At 48.7% G+C, this 20,470-nt stretch overlaps 1 protein-coding gene across 3 annotated transcripts in view; it reads left to right on the top strand.

Annotated features, from left to right (window-relative positions):
• The window catches only part of LOC126537031 (dachshund homolog 1-like), a 245,232-nt gene that overhangs the window by 197,383 nt on the left and 27,379 nt on the right, over positions 1–20,470 (top strand). For all 3 annotated transcript variants that reach the window (XM_050184144.2, XM_055073657.1, XM_055073656.1), the window contains exons 9-10: positions 1,765–1,848; positions 18,679–18,888. In XM_050184144.2, coding sequence (XP_050040101.1) covers positions 1,765–1,848; positions 18,679–18,888 — 294 coding nt within the window. The remainder of the gene's footprint in view (positions 1–1,764; positions 1,849–18,678; positions 18,889–20,470) is intronic.

Below are 20,470 nucleotides of genomic sequence, written 5' to 3'. Positions count from 1 at the left end.
GAGTTTGCGTGCGACGAATGCATTTAGGAAGGAACTCGGCGGTCCGCCTGCAGGGCACGCCATGCACCGACGACGTTCTCGCAGTCTCGCACGAGCAGCAGCTCGCTGCGCCCTGAGCCGCGCTCGTAACTGATTCCTCGGCACTCATCCGTTGGCCCCACAGGAATGGTCTTTCATTCCCTGCGCCCCCCTCCCTCCCTTCTATTCACCTCAGCTGCTTTTTCCTGTTCTTTATATGCGCCTGTGCATCGGTTTGTCTTCATTTCGGCTGGCGATCCCCGTCGAAGACGTCCTCCGGGTCGATCTGTTTTATGGCCTGTAACTGTTTTCGCAGTGGCGCTGTGGGGGACCGAGAGACAGAGGCCCGGCGCAGCACTCTCGCGCGCGCGCGATATTGAAAACGCGGGAAAGCGATGATGATGGACTCCCCTCTTTCGGACGTGGCAAAGCTGATTGCGTGAAAGGCGTGATTCGCAGTCGTTTGGGATTTCGTGCCGCCGCTTGGCCGACCCTGTCATGCCATATTATTTTTTCGTTCCTGTTTTTGTTCTTGTGTTCGTGCCGGGTCTAAAGGCGTGCGCTAAGGAATCGTCTTCGCGCGATGGTCGCCGCAGTCGAGATCTAACCGGAGAATCATTTATGAGAGGAGGATAAGACCGGCGACATTCTGCCTTTAGCTACTGAACTATGCATTCCTATATGGAAGCGAACAGCTGTACTGTGAGTTATTTAGAGACGTGAATTTCTTGCGGCGTATAGAGCGGGCGCGAAATGAAACGTGATGACAGGCGATTAATGATAGCGTTTCCAATAACTTTTCTTATGTATTTGTTAGATTTTTTTATGTAGACTGGTGTACCAATTGCACCTTTTGCTTCATTTCTAGGCCGTCAATATGGAGTTCCGCGTGGCCCAGGATTCCTCCCCCCCTATAATGACGTCACGTAAACCTTAATGCACTCACATTTCATAGCAGGGCTATGTACTGTGCGCGAGTCGTTGTGTGCTGAAGTGTATGCGTTTCATACTCTGCATGCTATGTATATATTTACATTATGGAAGAAGAACGCATTCCGTAGACGGTGATGAGCTTGAATCATGAATCGGTTGTCAGAAAACCGCTTGTGTTGCACCAAAGCCTACGTTGGTAGTACCTATGATTGATTGATTGATTGATTGATTGATTGATTGATTGATTGATTGATTGATTGATTGATTGATTGATTGATTGATTGATTGATTGATTGATTGATTGATTGATTTCAATATCTCAAAGCAATACAGGGACTCAGAGAGGTACCATAATGGTGGTTTCCAGGTTAACTCGGATCACTTGGGGTTATTGAACCTGCACCCTAAGCGAGGCATGTAAGCGTTGTGTCACTCTGCTCCCATCATAACCTGCTCCCATCGTAATGCGGCCGCCGTGATCGCGAATTGAACCCACGACCTCGAAGTGGCAACAAAATCTTATAACCATTTAGTCAGCGTAGTGGATGACGGACATGAATAATAACAGCCACAATAATCGTATTTCTGATAGGTACGATTGTCCTGCTGTCCTTTATAAGATTACTTAAATTGGTATAATGGTGAGTGCGTACCCTGTTGTCGCTGTACCTGTACGTTTGTAGCATTGAGTATAGTATACATATAGAACTGAACTTCACCTTGCAGGATCATGACAATCATGACAACCATGTCTGTCTTTTTCTTTTCTTTCTCCGCCTTCCTTTTCCCTTATTCCCCCTCTCTGTCGCGTAGCCGAGCTCAAGATGGAAGTGCTGCGAGAACGAGGTCTGCGGGAAAGCCTCGAGAAGCAGCTGACCGAGGAGCAGAGGACGAGAGGTAAGCGGTGTTTGTCCCATTTGACGACGCATTTGTTCTTCCAAAAAAGTCTATCGATCAAGTGTAGAGTTGTAAAACCACATGCGTTAAATACAGGGCCATTTGTACAAAAAATCACGATATAGTTGGGATATGGTCCAGCGACGAATGTACAAAAAGACGTCAGCTGTGAGAAAACTATTCTTTAAAGCAAGTTAAAATTGCTTGAAAACACTAGAAAAAAAGAAAGCTACAAGGGACAACCAAGGAAGGAAGGAAGGAAAAAGTGGAGAAGGAAAGGCAAGGAGGTTAACCAGTTTAGCTTAACCGGTTTGCTACCCTACACACGGGAGAGGGATGGGGGCGATGAAAGATGGGGAAGGGGGAGAGAGAGAGCACATAGCACAGCACACACACATCGTCCGTTAGAGTCCATCAAACAACCAAACACACAAAAAAGGGGGGTATGGCGAAGGGGAGATGCTCCTGCAATTGACAAAAAAACAGTGAAAAAAAGAAAGGAAAGAAAGCTCCGGGTTGTCTTAACAAAACATTTTGCTCTTGTAGGCAAAATTTCTTGCTGCCCGTATACCCAGAACACATGAGCGTCCCCGTGATTAGACAGTTATTAGACAAACTTTCTATCTCTGTTCCCCGGTGCTAACTTAAATGCGTGTTTTGGTCGAGTTGTAGAGATGGAAGTTTGAATGATGTCATCCAACCTCTCAGGGTGGTAAAGCGTTTGTGAAGCAATGAAACCAAGGAGAACAAGAAAAAAAGAACATTACGTAGAATATCCTCCAGGAGTTATCTGAATGATGCGTAAGCGTATCGTAGTAACGACGTGGTGTTGAGTGGTTGTGCGCTGGAGTGTTTTGTATGATTGTGAGAACGACCGGGAAAGAATCGTGAAAGGGAGAAGCGTGGTTTGTTTGAAGCCTCTTGCTTGTTTTGTTGCGTTCGGCAGCGTGTTGCCGTAGTTTTCCGCTCTGCGCAGCGTCGTTCATTTGTTCCTGGCGTAATCTGTATTCACGCTGATACGCTGCATTCCTGCATTTCCATTGTTCATCACTAAGCGGCTGCGGTCGTCTTCGCGCCATTACGGTAAATGCGACAGCGCTGCGGCGACACGAGCTGCTGCGAAAGGTGGCGCAAAGTGAACTTATGAGGCAAGCAAACTACAGCCGACTACTGCAGGTGGCGACGCCAGGTGCGCTGATGACGTTTCGATCCGAAGCCACGGCTGCTCCACAGTTCTGTTGCGTGCCTGATTGTACACGTCACGTGGTCACAGAGACGCGCTCGTTGCATTGCTCGCGCGATCGTCGTCGTCTTCCTCCACAGCTGGCTGGCTCTGTCTCGAAAGCGATCGTCTTACGCGAAGGGTAACCATAAAAATGCTTACGCATTTCAAAGAAAAGAAAAAAACGTCTTCGAGCAGATGGGTTTGCAACTTGATATCGCGAAGTGAACGTCGCAGAAGCATGCTCGCGCCTTTGTCGTTAGGTGGCCCGTTCACCAATCCCTGAAAACGTCGTGCGAAGTGTTGTGAAGTAGCGAAAGAAAGAAAAAAACGAGAAAGAGAAAGCAAAGAGACCTTCTTTTCTCTCTCTTTTTTTTTTTAATCTGTGAGCCACACTACGGCTCCAAGTGAGTCCTTATACTATATACAGGTCCTCTCCAGCGGGGAATGAAAAATGGTTTCTCTCTGCTCCAACACATCCGTCGTGAAGCGGCAGTGGCGGTGATATGCTTTCTGCGCCGCCAGTGAAGCCGTCGTCTCGGAGTGCAAATACGGGATTTCCTCACTCAGCCAAATATTTTTTATCACTATCCAGAAAGCCCCCTCCCCCCTCCCTCCCCTGGTTGTTCCCCCTGGACGTCCTTCCTCCCCCTTCCCCCACCCCTAGGTACCCCGTTGCGCTTTCATTCACTCATTCACTCGCTTCGCGAAAACGTACTCTTGTGGAAGCAGTGCGCAAAAAGAAGACGCAAAAAAAGAAATCTTTATCTTTTTCAAGCCGTTTCACCCCTTTTGGTGTGACGCGCTGGTGGTCTTTTATTTTACAGCACTTTCAGATTCGGTGTGTTCCGGGCCGTTGCTGCAGCTCTCTTGGCTTACTGCTGCGTACGCGCGCGTGCCACAGGAAGAGAGTCGGAATTTCTCTGTCCTCCCCCCTCAGAGCTCTCTCTTTTTCTCGGCGTTCATCTTTCATTCCACGGTGTTAGTGTTTCCGGATGGAAGAACCCCGCCGTACATATACAGCCTCGGAAGGCACAGCGGCGGCGGCGACGGGCCGCCAAGTGCTTCTTGCTCCGAGCCGAGGCCATATAGCAGCGGTCGGTCGAGAAAAGGGGCTTATTTGATTTCGCGCTTCGCGCCTCGCCGAGGACGGGGCGTGGATGGAGACTTTAGCCCGCAGTTTGTCATTTCCGATGGCGGGCGCTGGAGACGGATGTATCGCTCCGGAACGCTCTTGCTTGCTGCCCCGCGCTTTCCTCTGTGACCAATGCGCGTGAGTTTTTGAGCGATGCTGTGAGACGATGGAGCTTTCCTTTGTTTTTGTTTTCTTAAGCCGTAACTCAGTAACTGTGGTCGTTGAGAGCTGAACCCGAGAACGCGGCACCTATCGCGATGTCTTCGGCAAATTTTCGCGAGCGATTTTCTTGCGAGAACACATGCTAGGTGCACTGAAACGAGAGCGAGAGAAGGAAATGCCTTTTTAAAGGATGCACGCTATACATTTCACCCTTGCGGGCGTGAAAAGAGAGTTTCTGGATTTATGTTCCCTATTACACTCTTTTAGCGCCCATTTTGCTCAAACTCCTCACAATGAGAGCGTGTACCAGGGCATTATAGAGGTAGTTTATCGATCTAGGTGGATATGTTTGTGGCATGCAAGCTTCATGCTACTTGTTTTCACCTAGGCTAGGAATGATGAAAATTACAAAAAAAAAAAAACATTCTGGTTAACACTGAGAAAAAGTTAAGTGATACTAATGGTGAACGACGTAATGTTGCGCTTTAGATGCTATTTACCGAAAGCTGATGAGGTTTTTGCTGACCGCTCGGCTAGCATGCTACTATAATATAATAACAATGACTTATACGATACCCGCCGCGGTAGCGTCCCGATGGCTGCGGAATGCAAATACGCTGGTGTACTGTGCATTGGGTGCAAATTAAAGTGTCCCAGAGAGTCGGAACTAATCGGGATTTCCCCGATACTGCTTGCCCAATAATCATATCGCGATTTTGACAAGTAAACTCCCAGAATTTAATTTTAACGACGTACGAAACCACTTCTGAGCACGAAAAACGCCGCAAATTTACCGGCTGCAATTTCTTCAGTGGCGATACGTGATGTAAGGTAATTAGTTAAAAACCTAATTAGTGCAAGTTTGTAAATGAATCGACTTGCCGTTTTGATTTCTTGCGCAAGTAACGTCCGCCTCTTCGAGTAACACCGTTCAAGGATTAGAGTTGTGCTATCTTCTACAGGTGATTAACATTGTTTACAGTTTTTGTAAAGTGAAAATATACTTTCTAGACTGTGCTGGCGCTCAGATATGAAATGTCGTCACCGCGCCTCTTTATACGCACACCCTAAAGCGAATTTGATGCCATCGGCCAGCTTAGTCCTCGTTTTTATACCGAGACAAATGAACGATGCGTTAGGCTTGGCCCTTCCCCCTCCTCATAAACACGCGCACACCGACACAGTCTCATTTCTCTGGACAACGAGACTGCGCGGTAAGTATGACAGCAAAATTGCGAGCAAAGTAACTCGATGGTGGCAGAGGAGACGCCGCGAACAAAGCTCGACGAACGCATATTCGGCAGTCTTCCAAGGCCTCCCTCTCTGTACCCGAATGCGCGCGCACACACACTTGCAGACACACGCCCTGGAGAGCGAGCGAGAGCGCGTCGTGCGAGCATCTGTCACGCCGCCGTGGTTGTTGGCCGCCGCGGCAACGGAGTCGTGTTACACGTGGGTGTACGGAGATAGCGCGCGGTTTCCCGCTCCAGCCTCCCGCGAACACGCTTCACTCGCGGAAAACAAACTGACGCAAGAGAAAAATCCGCCAAACGGTTAGAAAGCGGATTTCTTTTTAAAGTGTTTGTTATCTTTATTCGAAATTCGCGGTTGCACAAGGCGACCGTGCGGGAGCGCTGTAGAAGGAGAGGGTGTTCGGAAAAAGAGAGCGACACCACTACTGCCCTTGTGAGAGGAAGCAACGATAAACGAGAACGTGACAGGAACAAGACCTGCGACATTGGACAGCTTTCCGATGTGAACGAGAAAAAAATAACATTGAGACAAGAACAAAAATTGGTGTTGGCGCACAAGCGGAGACGTGAGAGTACATGACTGGGAGAGGGGTTTCAGAGGGGGGGGGGGGGGTTGGTTAGAGGGGGGTGGTGTTGCGCGCAGGAGGGGTGTTGTTGGGGGTGTCACTCGTGGAAGGTGGCGGCCGATATTACGTTCTGCCTAGACTCGAGTATCGCGTTTCGCTATTTGTCAGAAAAAAGAAAAATTGTTTCTACCCACATATTGTGGGCCCAAGAAACCGCGTCTGCTGGCGAGCGAGCCAAGAGCGGGAGCTGCCCTTGGCTGGCCCTTCGTGTCGGTGTCCCGTCGCGTCTTGCGCTTCCGCCACCGCTACCGCCGCGAGGCTTTATGGCATTGGCTGGAGCCCCGACAGGAACGATCCCGCGACCTCTCCCGATATATAGCTACTAGTTGCTTTGCGGAGAAGGAGACTGGCGCGTTTATTCGCCCTGCGGTGCAATAACGTTTACGTTTGCGCATCTGTGCGGTTGTCGACGTTATGCCACGAAGCGCCCCCGCATTACAGCGAGAGGGGAAACGGAGAGAAGCAAAGAGGCGCAGCGAGTAGACTTGAGAGAGTGGGGAGTGGGAGGAAGGGCATCGATGTACGTGCGCGTTCGAGGAGGCAAAAAAAGAAAGAGAAAGAAAAAGAAGAGAAAAACTTATTCGCATGGAAATGATGGTTGGCGGTCGCGGGAGCGCCATGTGTCGGGACGATTCGCTCGGTCGAAGCTATGTAGCGGCAGTGCTGGTGGGAGATCCGCGCGGGCGATCGCACGGAAAATGCGCGCGATTATGGAGGATCCCGCCGCTCGTGCGCGATACAGATTTTGCGCGGATATGTATGCGCACTCATCTCATATTCTATCCTGTTCTTTTATAACTTCCCTTTTCTTTCGTGCTTTCTTTTCTCTTTATTTCTTTTTCCACCTCACTTTCGGCGAGTAGTCGCAAGACCGCGAACAAGCGCCGAGTGAGTAGAATTCGTCTGCTTCTATTTATACTTTCTTTCAGTCATTGTGGCAGCGCGATTTCTGATGGCGCCGCACGCACAGACGAGTTTGTCGATCGCACGACCGTCATCATCATCACCGTCGGCCATCTGCCGCGGAAGCGAGCGGGCGCGCCATGGGCTTTCTGCTGCGCCCTTCATCTGTATTCTGTCGTCTCGAAAACAAGAGCACGCTGGCATACCCAGAGTATGCGAAAGGGGATGCCATTGTCGATGTTCGACCTTTCCCGAACGTAATTTGCAGCAGTTGTAAACTTGGTCCCGCCTCTCTCGCGCGAGATTTAAGGGCAGCTATAATTGAACGCCTCTATAAATCGCAAGAGAAGTTTGAGCACGTTGGTATTCCGTTAGGAATAAAGTAAAAGAGAGGAATTGCCATCCATGTGGCATGAAGCTATATAGAGAGAAATCCCGATACAGATTTCTCAGGAATATTAGGGCCTCATGCTATAGCTGGGTGGATGACAGTAGTTCCTTTCATGAACCTTCCTACATCTTGCAGGCTTCCGGAGAATCGATTTGTCATATAAAGTATATGTACGTGCGTGCGTGCGTATGTGCGCGCGAGCGCGAGCGCCTTTCCTGTCTGCGTTAAGTTTCTCGCGCTACCTTGCACTGCTCTCTACAAAAGCAATCACAGCTGTTTCATAAAGAGCACATTGCCAGTAAAAACTGACAGCGACCTGACTGTGCATCTTTCCTAGGCCTCATTTTTTCCTCCGCTTGCTCCAGTTTTGTTGTTGTAGTTCATGCGCCGACTGGGCCTACAAATAAAGTTCAAGCATATAGGTGGTGTATGCAAGCTGTAGCGTTAGTTTCGACCTTGGTAAAGCCTACTACAGGTAAGCGAGCGCCTAATGTGACGGGGCATAAACAACGCTTAGATTTGTAATGACCGCGCAAAATTTACGGCTGTGGTGTGATTAAGGTTGTTTTAACGCAGTCCTTGATGGGTGAGCCTGCGTAGATCATGGTCCGTTATCAGGGTATATACGTTGCCGTGCCGCCTTTGTGCTCGCAGTGCATATAGTCGTACGTACTATGTTCGTCGGCAAACAGTTTCGGTTGCGTAACGAGTTCGTGCAAGTGCGGTACGTTGTGCGAACAGCGCGTTCCTTACCTGCGCCCCGCCCACCTACCGCGATGTGCGATTGCAGTTTTGCCCGCTAATTGCCATTTCTTTTCGTCCACGGACTTCGCGTGTGTCCGCTTTTAATCAGCGTCTGTTTTCCAGGTCATCGCGGCAAATGGCGCCGACGTGCCGCAGTTATCGAATGGCTTAAGAGATAGCGCGGCCGCTATAATACGCTGCGTGCGTGCGATGGAGAGCTTGCGTCTGCAGCATGCATTCGGACTTGCCCGTGAGGTTGGAGTCTATATACGCGTTTCGCGCGTCAACGTCCCAGCACATGCCAGCTTTGCCGAGGCGCAAACCAGACGGCTGAGACCTTGTGACTGGGTAATCAGTGATGACAGAAACGTTAAAGCAAGGTTTCATGCAAATCAATGAGTGATGACGCTGGATCTAGCCTACTGACTATAAGCGATAGCTATCAAGCGCAGCAGCGCAGAGCTTAATTGAAGGCTAATTGAAATAACATAAGGAAAAGAAAAGATGCTAATGTGCCAGAGAAGTACGACACGTTTGCAATGTCTAAAGAGAGAGCTTATTATTTCAAGTCTAGTATTGTTCTGCTATATAGGTTCATTAAATTTAGCCTATCAAGCAAAATGTACCTAAAATTGCCGCTCCCCACTGAAGCTGTATATGTCGCAGGTAACGGCTTTTCGAAAACTAACTATGCAATAGAAATGGCGGTCCTAATTTCCAGTTTTATTTGCAGTAATGACTACAGGATATGCTGAAAATAAAATATCCATCACCGGCTTGAAGACGTGCCTGCAGACAACGCCGCATATTGTTAAACACTCGCTTGAGGGTTGCCGGAATTATTTGTGCAGTGTTCTAGGTAATGGCTGTACATATCTTCTGCAGCGTGTGAGGATTTGTCTCGTACGGCAGTCGTCTGAGTGCGCAGCCCACTGACGTTACGAGCTACAGGCCTTGCGTTTTCATATCATATCGCACGTCAAACTGAGGTGTCATTCACAATCACCATAATTGTTTCCCCCACTGCAGAGTTAATTTTCGGACACCCTGTATATGAATAAATATATAGTTCAGTTGATGGATTCGCGACGAGGGGAATAATTCTGCGATAGCGGCACAGGTTGTTCGAGAACTTTTGTGAGAATTATCTATCTGTGGGGCATATACTTAAAAAAGACTGATTCACATTTTTCGATTTCATTTTCATCATTCCGTCTCCCATTACATCTTCTCCAGTGCAGCGTAGGAAACGGCATACTTGTCTCCCAGCCATGAAACTTTCTGCTTTTCGCATCTCATTTATGTCGCTAAATAGCTGATAGTTCAGCTGGTTCTTGACAAAGATAGGTTTCTCAGACAAGGGTATATTACAATAATTGTTACATGCCACGTTTGTTAACTTCTTGAATTGCAAGTACTGTTGGAATGCAGGCTTCTTGGTAGGACCTAATGGAATACTAATGTAGCGCATTCATGAGAGCATGACACAAGAAGGCACACGAAACATACAGACACGCTGCTTTCGAATGGCTTCCGGAAGTAGCGTTACATTTGGTCTTTTATCGCTAATTATTACACTTGCTTTGTACTTCCTCTTATTAGTTAAACGAACTACGCTCTCATGGTCATCTGACTCTGTAATTAAAAACATAGATTTTTTATTTTCTTAGTAGTTAATATAGGATGTACGCAGGGCACGTGCTGTATGATAATAACAATTTGCTTCACCAACTTTCACGCGATGAATTGCACGTTACCGAAATTACGGGTAACCGATCGAGTAGCCTCCGCTCGCAGCATCGTTAAAATTTCCCCCACGTGTAATTGGGCGCCGTCCTTCACTTGACCGAAGGCGCCATCTGCACTGAACGAAGCCAACAACGGTGTAGGCTCCTATTGATTTCTTTGCCGCCTTTTTTGACTCCTGCGCTATGCTCGGATATCTTTATTTCTTTGCTATGCAAGTCGATAGCCGCCGTTCTGGGGCTTATTTCACCAAGCGTTTCGTTGGTAAGAGCTTTTTGCCATTGGCTGGCCGCATTCGCTAAAGATACGTCCAGCGTCGGCTTTGGCTGGAATTCGCTCTTACGAACAATCCTAGCGTAAAATCTTTCTGTTAATACGGGCCTGACCGATTTCTACGTAGTTGCACATGTGCTAGCTAATAGCACTCGGATGTTATTAGTTACTAACTTTGCTTTTGATTACAATGCGGTGCTCTCTTGTTTATTATTTTTTTATTTTTAGTGTGTACTACGGCCTTTTCTTTCTGATTTCGTTTTAAAACGAGACGGGGGCCAAATCGCAAGGTTAATCGTTCCCTGATCGTTCGCGAGTGCTGCTTGTGATTGGCCGGCCGCCTTCGCATTTAATGATGTGTCTTGACTAGCTGAGATCTTCTTTTACGAACAGTTCTAGCGTAAAGCATTTTCTGTAAATACGGACCCATGCACATCAAAGCCCGTATTCACAAGAAGCTCTTGCGCTAGAATTGTTCGTGAGAATATCAGCCAATACTCAAATTCACGTGTAATTAGCGACCGGCGCAAGTTCAAGGACACTTACGGACGAAAAGCTTTGTGATTTCGGCCCCAGGAACATTCCAGTCATGTTTCCTCTCTCTCTCTTTCTCTCTCTGTTCACTGCAGACGAAAGCGATAGACGCTAATAAACCCAGTTGTTCGTGGAGGATATGTCCCGCATTAGTTTTGTACTTTTGTTTTCATGCGAAGTCGCGTCGATATCCCCGCAGGATTTATGTGTCTTGTCCTCTTCGATTGAGATGGATAGAAAGCGCGTGATGCGGCTCGCGCGACAATCATGAAACAGTGGCTGGTTGAGAGTTGACAGCATTGTGCCTCGGCGACGCAAATTAGGCCAGCTCCGGCATAGGGGCACGCTGTGTGTTTACATCGGGCAACATTTCATACGTACCGCATGTATATGCCAAGAGGAGAAACTAATGCAGTGTGTACCTTATGTGTCGTCCGTGTACGACGCGCTCGGAGAAGGCGCTGTCTCTGTGCGCATGGGAACGCTTTCCGAACGAATGACATGATGAGTGTTTCGGTCGGCGCGGAAAGTTCGACTGGCGCCCAACGCCACGCGGAGCCCATAAATTTTGTCTCGTGGGCCGACCGCCGACACAAGCCCGGCGGAAATCCGAACCCACCGATCCAAGCCAAGTTCGCGAGTAAGGATAGATGCGAGCTAAGCATAACAGCGCGCGCAACGCTTCTGCATGTATGACCGCGAACACTTTGTGCCGCAGTGTCCCCGCCGGCGTACAGCGCGTCCGAAGAACGAAAGACGTCTCAAAACATGCCGCGCGTGGCTCACTCGTTGACGCGCGGTGACGTCAGTGCGTGTTTACGCTGCGGCTGCGCGAGGTGACAGTGACGAACAGCAAATCATTCGGCCGGTCGTAACTCAGCGGCCGTTTTTCGAATCGAGGCCCCGGTTTCGGGGAGCGCACGTGCTGTAAATCACCGAGCGGTGGTTCTGCGTCGTCGGCCTCGACGGGCTGTCTGGAAGTCGTCTCGACTGTCGAGCTCTGTTACGACTTGACCGTGGCTTCGAACGGCGTTTTCTTATGGTCCTGCGATTACGACTACGCTCGCCTCTTGGCATTCCCACGTTGCCCTTTGGCTTTTCCCGTGGACTGTGCAGTACTGGCTTTGTTTATGTAAACTCATTGTGGTGTGACTTGCCTTCGCCTTTTATATCTATATATTCGTGCGTGTATAGAACTGTGTGCTGTGAATTTCGGTGTGTGCGCCCGGTGACGATGTTTCTTTTCCTTTTCTTACGACATATATATTTTTTATATTGTTGTTCTTGCTATGCGAAAAGGAGTAGTACCGTCAGCATTATAGGATGACTACATCACTTTCATTTATTTTCATTTCAATAAAAGAAGAGAGCGTAATTCACATCTAATATTCATAATAGGAGCCGTAATATCTGCCGCAAGACCTGCTGCAGCGCACTCACAACATATGAACGAGTTTTCACCTGCCGCGTTGACTCAGCGGCTGCTGCTGGATGTGTGGTAGAGGGTTCGATTCCCGGCGGCGGCTGCGGCGGCCACGTGGTGTTGGTAACACAATGCAATAAGGCTTGTATACCGAGTTTGCGGTTTACAGTAAAAAAAAAAAAAACGCTAGTTGGTCAAAATTGATTCGGAGCGTCATACTATGCCATCCCTCATACCATACTGGAACGTCAACATCTGAATTAGTGACAAAGGTTTCGCGAATTGCACCAAATTTAATACTCCCTTGGGTAGTATAGAGACGGATGCATATTTTGTGATGTTTCAGTGAGTGTCTCCGAAATGATGCTACAAAAAAGAGAGTAGGGGATGGAGCGAAAGGTGACTGAACCCTAACACGAAACGACTTTGTTGAAGACTTCGTTTGGCGGTTACAATGTTGCCGTTGCACTCCCGTTGCAACAGCCTTCCTTTTCTGCCTCAGTCATTCAGAGTCCAATGTTTGCTTTGAGCAAGGACTCGCTGTGAGGAAAATGCAATGAAGAAAAAAATAAGCAGTGACTGAAGGCGGTGACTCTGAGATTCGGCGCGATCGTTCAGCTTCCTCCAAGGCTCGAGTCATCGCAATGACAATAACGAGAGATCGACGTACACGGCGCGCCGACTATGCCTCTGGGGGAGCGAGACGGATCGACGTTCCCGGCTTTGGGAGCGCGAGGTGTTCCATCAAACCCCATAATAAAACACGGCTCCCTCTAATCAGACCGAGTTCCTTTGAAATTCATAATACGAGTTAATCATATCAGTCAGGCTTCCCTTTCCCCGTGTTCTCCCTTTCCTCGTCGTTTGTTCCGAACGCTGCCTTGGCGTTACATCTAGCTGCGCGAGATCCCACGTTCTCAGTTTTGGTTTTGAACTTACCACTTTGATCCGTGGGCGAGAGAGGGAGAGAGTGAAGTGGTGCAGGGAAAGAGGGGCGAGGAGGTGGGAAGCGCGTGCTCGCGAGCCATCGACTACTCTCGGGAACCACTGCGCCTTTGTAGGAGAGGCGCTAAAATCGGACTTTTTTGTGGTGTCTCTGCAACCGGCGCGACGAGCCAGAGCGAGAGACCGTGCCGAAAGGAAAAAGAACCACGACGTCGAGGGAGGGAGAAAGGAGAAAGCGCGTCGGTCCAAATCGATCCGTCATTGGGCTTGTGACGGATCAAGCTTTACCGAGCGCCCATGACGTCATCGAGGGCGATATGGGGCAATCCGTCAAAGTCAGTGCTCGTTCCAAGTCGGATTCGGGTGCTCTTTTAATCTCGGTATTCTGGCCGCGCACGGGTCCGCATTGTTCGCCCAGTCGGCCGGGTTTGCTCTGCACTGTCGCTGCGTTTGCTGGAAGCCGCTCCTGGCTTTTCGGGCCCTCTGGTGTACTGTCCTTCCTTTCCATTTTTTTTCTTTTCTCCGCTGTCGCGCGAAGCGTGTCCCCCAGTTGGTGTCGCTCGTAGATTGGACTAGTTTTTCTTTTGACGCCATTTCTGTGCACGAGCACATATGCATTTCCGAGCGCCGGTTGACTGCGTGTGTGCTTGAGTTTGGCTTAAACCTGCTCGATGGCCGTGGAACACTCACGAGCACTATCCATAGGAAAAGGATGTGGCTAACGCTGCGGCTGAATGCAGCTTTCGTCGGTCTTTTATTTTTTATTTATTTATTTATTATTTCCGGTGCATATTTAAGATTGGCACTGTTTCTCTTCCGCGCTGACGTCATAGGTGAAGGAGAGCAAAAGCTACCATAATATTCTGACTTTGTCAGTAGCCCCCTTCACATTAGTGAGGTGCGCTGAACATGCATGTCCCTTGGGCTTCCCGTTTTCGCGTCTAATTACTCTTACAGCGCAGCGGTATATTAGATTCTTAGTTGGGAAGAGAACTGGTCGTGATGAGATGGGTTTATCACTGAGACATTCATTTCTATAAAATAATTTAAGCTAAAGTTTAAACTGCTGCGCGCTATATGCTTGCTTATTTTTTAGAGTTTTGTGAGATGTAGCCGCCATTCGAGGCGCTCAGATCACCCGCGTATCTTCATCTCATTCTAAATAGTCGTGAACGATACACGGTGCACTTCCACCACAAGGGGCTCGATTTGGTGCTTAATATATATCATAGTATGGCCGGAGGCTGTGCGTCCATTTCAACTCGGAAGTCTAAAAGCTGCATGCGGAGCTCGAAAGGCCGTAACGTATCTAGCATAATGGTCTTGAATTGTAGCATCGAGCGCAGGGACACCGCCTTCTATGCGACAGCGTTGAATATTGTGACTGCTCACGCAACGCTGTGTTGTGTCAATCGCTTGCGCATTGGGAATTCTCGTGCCTCGCGATATTGTCGCCGCCGTTTCTTGCGAGAAACCTTCATCGGTACCGTATACCAGCAACTTGCAATTGGCGCTGTAGCAAGGATATAAGGTGCGCATAGCTCCAGATCGCGCCGCACTGCCGCGTCATCAGCCGAAAAAAGAAGGAAGAAAGGAAACAGAAAGCGGGCGAACAGATGGGCTCGACAAGTCGCCGGCCAAGTGGCTGACGTTGATGGAGCAGTCGCGAGGGCCTCAATGGCCGCATTGGAAACGCGTCGTCCCTCACCCTCGCTCCTTCTTCTTCTTCTTTCTCTCCCAAGTGAGGAGCACAGAGCTCCCTTCGGCTGGCCTTCCCGCTTCTACGAGTGCGCAAGAAGCATGGCTGGCTTCTTCCGCGCACCCTGCAGATACGAACGCGCTTACCGGAACCGTCTGTGGTGTAACGTTTGCGCGGACAGACAGACGCCCGCGTCCTTGCAGCTTGTCGCGAAGCGGAGAGAGAGGGAAGTTCCCCCGAACGTTGGGCGCGTATATGCTAATGCCGCGAGACTCCTCCGAACACAGTGTCGAATTGGTCGCGAAGTCCTCCTGCTGCTGTACTGTGGTGCCGGGCGCCCGCCGTTGACGCTTGCGTCTGCGTGTTCCCGCGAGAGAGACTGTTTAGCGACGCGCACTCTCTCAAAGTGTCTTCTCGGTGGGTATGCCCGGGTTGGGGCTTGGCCTGCCTCCTCTTCGATCTTTCAGCTGCAGGGTCGCTGTTACGGATCCACTGTTGTTGTAGCAGTGAATGGTGGCGAGAGAGGGAGAGGACTGACAAAGGAACGCAGAAGAGGGAGAGAGAGTGGATTAAAAGAAGCCCGGGAACGAAAGCGATGATAGAGCACGTTGCGGGGTCTTGTCGAGTCTTCTCATTCGCACTCGGTTCCTCGGACTTGTGCCATTTCTTCTTATTCTTGTTTTATTCTTGCTGTAAAGGGAGTTGAGTGTAGAAATTCGGAGGTCCTCGAGGCGGTCACTTTGATTCGTGACGGATGCGCGTTGTTCCTTTCGAAACGCGTGGCTCAGTGAGGGCGCTACATCTGACTGCCGCCTTGCTACGGAATGCAAGGGCTCAGTCTTGGTGAAGTCGTACCGGTGCTCACGGCTTGTCGCACTTGAATTTCGCGTACGTGACGAGCTCGTTACAACCCTGCCAGGCAGATATCAGTTCCACGTAACAAATGATCGACGGGGTTTCAGCTCCCATAAAGCAAACTGTCTATCAAGTGCGCTGTAGTAGAGAAGCATTGGGTTGATTTACGCCACCCTATATAACGTGACGTCAATCTAAGTAAACGACTGCTCTTGTACTCCGCCCCTATTGGAATGCGGAGGCCAAAATCGCGGCAATCGAACACGTGACCTTGTCCCCAGCAGCACAACGCCGTAATGAGTGAGCTATGGAGGTGGGCTTTATAAAGCATGTTCGATTATAAGCTGTTGACATAGAATAAGCACTTTGAGTGCTGGAGAAGCAAACACTTCCAGAGAACTGGATATGCTCCATCGTTTCATAACAATAGACGCTTTAACTACAGCTCCATTTAACACAGGTAGTGTTTTCTCTTTTTACTGTATTTTTTTTCTGTTTTGACACTACCTAATCATGCGGTAGCTAGGAGACGAGTTGGCCATTGCGCTATATAGTTATTCTTTGTTTGCTGTATATGTTATAAAATATAATAACGATACTATACGTGAGGCCTGTCACCACAAGTGGCTTATATAAAACCAAGCCAGTAACGTTGAAATGTGATTTTATATGTTATTCAGTTATGTCTACTAAATAACACCGTGCATTGTACGAGCACGCCTAATGTTGCACTTACAAGAGAGAAAGATCGGATTTAGCGCTTACATCTGTGCCGCATTCTAAAACAAATCCCACGTTGCAGCGACTCTTGTTGCGTATACATAACAGTTTATCTACTGCAGCAGGGGTACATAAACAGAAACCGAAAAAATACGTATCTCCCATCTTTTTTTTTTTTAATTCTGGTTATCACTTAGTAAAATATCTTACTGGGGATACAGCTCAAGCTTAGCATACGTACTGCGCGCTTCCTGCCTATGGTGCGCATCTTACATACAATATGTGTACTGCGCCATCGTAATATCTGCGTTTAAAATAAATGATTTAGGTTCAATGTACCCAAACTGTGCAATATGTCATAATAGGCGTCGTAGCGTAGGACTCCAGGCTGATTTTTTAACCACCTGGGGTTCTTTGACGTGCGTGTAGAGCGCGGTATACACGCGTGCGCTTTTGCGTTCCACTCCCGTCGGAATGCGGCCGCCGGCGTCTCCAATCGAACACGTGACTTGGTGCTCAGTGACACAACACCATATAATTACTGAGCCACCGCGACGCGTGTGTCTGCATATGAAATTAGCTCCTTAGTTGCCCTGGTGAAGACGAAGCCTCCTTGTCGAGACGGTGGCTCCGGCGTCATTCCTAGTCCTAACACTGTCCATGCTTCACTAGTTCAGCTTATAAATTGGGGTTTCTGTTGACCGCGCGCTTTGCGCATGCGCTGAGAGCATGTTGCCTGTATCAGTGGAAGTTGTCGCTGGATAAAATGCGCCGAAACAACCTTTATTTATTTATTTATTTATTTATTCATTTATTTATTGCAAATGTTGGCAACAAGTACAATATGTCGCCGGCTTCTTCACCGCGTTAAATTGTTAAATAAATCAATGTTAATCGGTGATGTGAAACATTTCAGTTGCAGTACGCAGCCAAACGCGGGGCAACTGCTTGAAATCTAGAAACGAGAGCAATATATATATATATATGTATATATAATGCATGTCACACTCCTTGTCTCGTCTCCTCTTTACCACACCTCGTACAAGTGCTGTACTTGCCTCGAGAGGAAAAAACGAAACTCAAGTAGCGCCGAGCTCCTGTTCCCGATGTCTTCGCTAATACCTCGCAATAAGAGCGCCGTCACCTGAATGGTCCAGAAACAGCGCATAACGAGCTGTTTTCCACTCGGCGCGCCCGAGGACCCCCGGTGCGCGCTTCTTACCGATCAAGGCGTCGCCGTGTAGCGTGCCGCGGTAAGGCAGGCTGGCAGGCGGAGTTCGTTATACGGGTGTCCGCGGCCAAAGCCACGAATGACGGGCTGCGCGGCGCGTTTCGGGGACGTGACCGTTCGCCGTAATGATCGTCCGCCTCGGCAATGGGTGCTGCCCTTAACGAAGGCACCGATGCTGGGGAAGAAAAGGCCAAGTGCCACCGCCGTCGTCTGCCGAGATTTTCTCCCCGACCATTATGAGGGGATTTTCGCCTGTGCGCTCCTGGAGAGTGCGGAAAAGCATGCCCGACACTTGCTCGTTTTTTTCTTTCTTTTTCTTTTTCAGTAAAAGACGATTTAACTGCTGTCAAGGGCGAATTTAAATTGAAGCTTTTATTACGTGATCTGTGTTTTACGGTGACGGCGTTGAGTGTGAAAAAGTAATATGTCTTTTTACGTTCATTGCGATTGTTTTATATTTTGTGTCAGCAGCGACTGACGCTGCAGGGCTGTATTCGGTTGGAAATATCGCTGCAGAGGGGGGCGAACGTTCCCAAGGGGGGTGTCCTTGTGTCAATATGAAAACGTGATTGATTGATTGATTGATTGATTGATTGATTGATTGATTGATTGATTGATTGATTGATTGATTGATTGATTGATTGATTGATTGATTGATTGATTGATTGAGTGAGTGAGTGAGTGAGTGAGTGAGTGAGTGAGTGAGTGAGTGAGTGAGTGAGTGAGTGAGTGAGTGAGTGAGTGAGTGAGTGAGTGAGTGAGTGAGTGAGTGAGTGAGTGAGTGAGTGAGTGTACAAAACATTACGGCAAACCGGAGCTCTTCATAAAGTAAGCTAGTATCAACATACGTGCACTTATCTAGTCTGTGACACTACACGGAAGGTCGTGATGAATTTCTTCGTCTCTGTGTTTGTGTCGTACTTCGTCTGTCACTCACCATAACCATCTCCTCCCTTTGTGTTTTCCAGTGTTGTACCAGAAGCGCCTGAAGAAGGAGCGCCGATGTCGGCGGCGCATCCAGGATCAGCTGGAGCTTGAACAGAAGAAGCGCTCGCAGTACGAGGAAGTTCTACGGAACAGCATCGCCGCCGACCACCGGTCACCACCCGCGCAACCCCAGCCGCAGCCACAGTCACAGCCGACACATGCGCAGTCGACGCAACAACTAACGCCGCCTGGTGAGCGCATGACCGCCTCCTTCTCACTGACTGTGAGCTAATCGCCGCTGTGATCAGAGATGTCTAAAACATTTATTTTTTGTCTTTTTCGTTCTTCGGTCCTTAATCGGATTTTTTTTATCACAACAAAAAAGCGTCTATCCATGCGCACGGGCATGTAAGAAAGTGTACCGACCCCGTTTATGTACGTGCATATTAGATTCAGCAATGTTACACATTTGGTGCTCATAAAATGTGTTTGCGTGGAAGATTTTATAGAAATCATAGCACACAATTTGAACTATTTATAATAAGACGCAGGTGTAGTGAGCAATGCTGACACCCTCAACATCGGCTGATTCACGCTAGATCAAGACACGCTATGAACTGTTGGCATGTATAGGGATTCATTTGCAACGTTTACGCGTAAATAAAAGTAATGAAACGATCCTACGTGCAATACGGACATTGTTGCTTGCACTGTACGCAATATGCATGCGCTATGTGCAGCAATATCCTGTGATCTTCGTCATACAGCGCAGTCTGTCGCGTACAGTACATATCACAGTGCAGAGCACAAAAATTAAGAGCAGACTGCATATAGCGTACAGTATAGGGAAGAGTCATTTTTATCGGTCATCCGTCTGCTCTTGTCGGCACAACTTGCCTCTTGGCCTTCTGACGAAAAGAATAAATAAACAATGTTGTCTACGCCGATAGCAACCACATTCTCGAGATGAAACAGTAGAGAACCGAATTAACACGGCAAGCTGGGCAAGTTGGTGATTGAACATGTACTTGTATACCTCCTCTCGTCCTTCGTCCGGGTTGTCTGCCCAGCCATAGGAACAAGTAAAGAACCAGCTGGAAGCTAATAAAAGCCGAGACACCGGCAGAATTCGGAAGGAGTCTTCTCCTTTTGCATTAAAGCCAAGCAAAAAAAGCTACTCAAGAGCCGCGGGAGTGCATTTTAGAAGGCACCAAAATGTTCTCGCCAGAAATTTTTGCGGTCGGTGCACTTTGAACCGCGCAGCACTATTGAAACTGTAGCCAATGGCACACAGGGCCTTTCTCGTGTCGCCAAGGTAATCAGTCAACTGGCACCGTTCGCTGGCTAAACTATGTGAACAACAGTACGACCCGGCAAGAGAGAGAGACATCTGTATTTATTAAAGCGGTTGGGTTTTCAGAGTCCCTCAGTTCATAACCTTGCAGGAAAATTTCTTCAAAGCTCTCAGGTACCTTTATACTTTCGGTGTGGTTGGCGAAAGTAAGCCACCCGGTATTTGGGAGTAGAGTGAGCTGGCAGTTTAGGCGAAGGCAGTGCGGGCGACGGGCCTCGGTCGCATAATGTGGGCTGCATGTCAGAGTGTTATCCGCCGTATGTGCATTGTGCTGGGGTATGTCACTGGCAATTCCCCGCGTCAGGTGCAGTCGAGCCAGTGTTGGTAAAGTGTTTGCGCCGATATCGACTATTCACGAACACTTCTCGCGTCCCAAGTGTTTCGCCATTGCGTTAAGACGGCTTAGTAGCAATTCAGGCCGGCCCTAGCTTCCATAACGGCACACTGCATTGCGAGACAGCGTATACGGGACTGAGAGG

This window comes from Dermacentor andersoni, chromosome 4, assembly GCF_023375885.2.
Source record: "Dermacentor andersoni chromosome 4, qqDerAnde1_hic_scaffold, whole genome shotgun sequence".
Lineage (NCBI taxonomy): Eukaryota > Metazoa > Arthropoda > Arachnida > Ixodida > Ixodidae > Dermacentor > Dermacentor andersoni.
The sequence above is the reverse complement of the archived record's forward strand: the minus strand, read 5'-3'. Positions and strand labels throughout refer to the sequence as shown.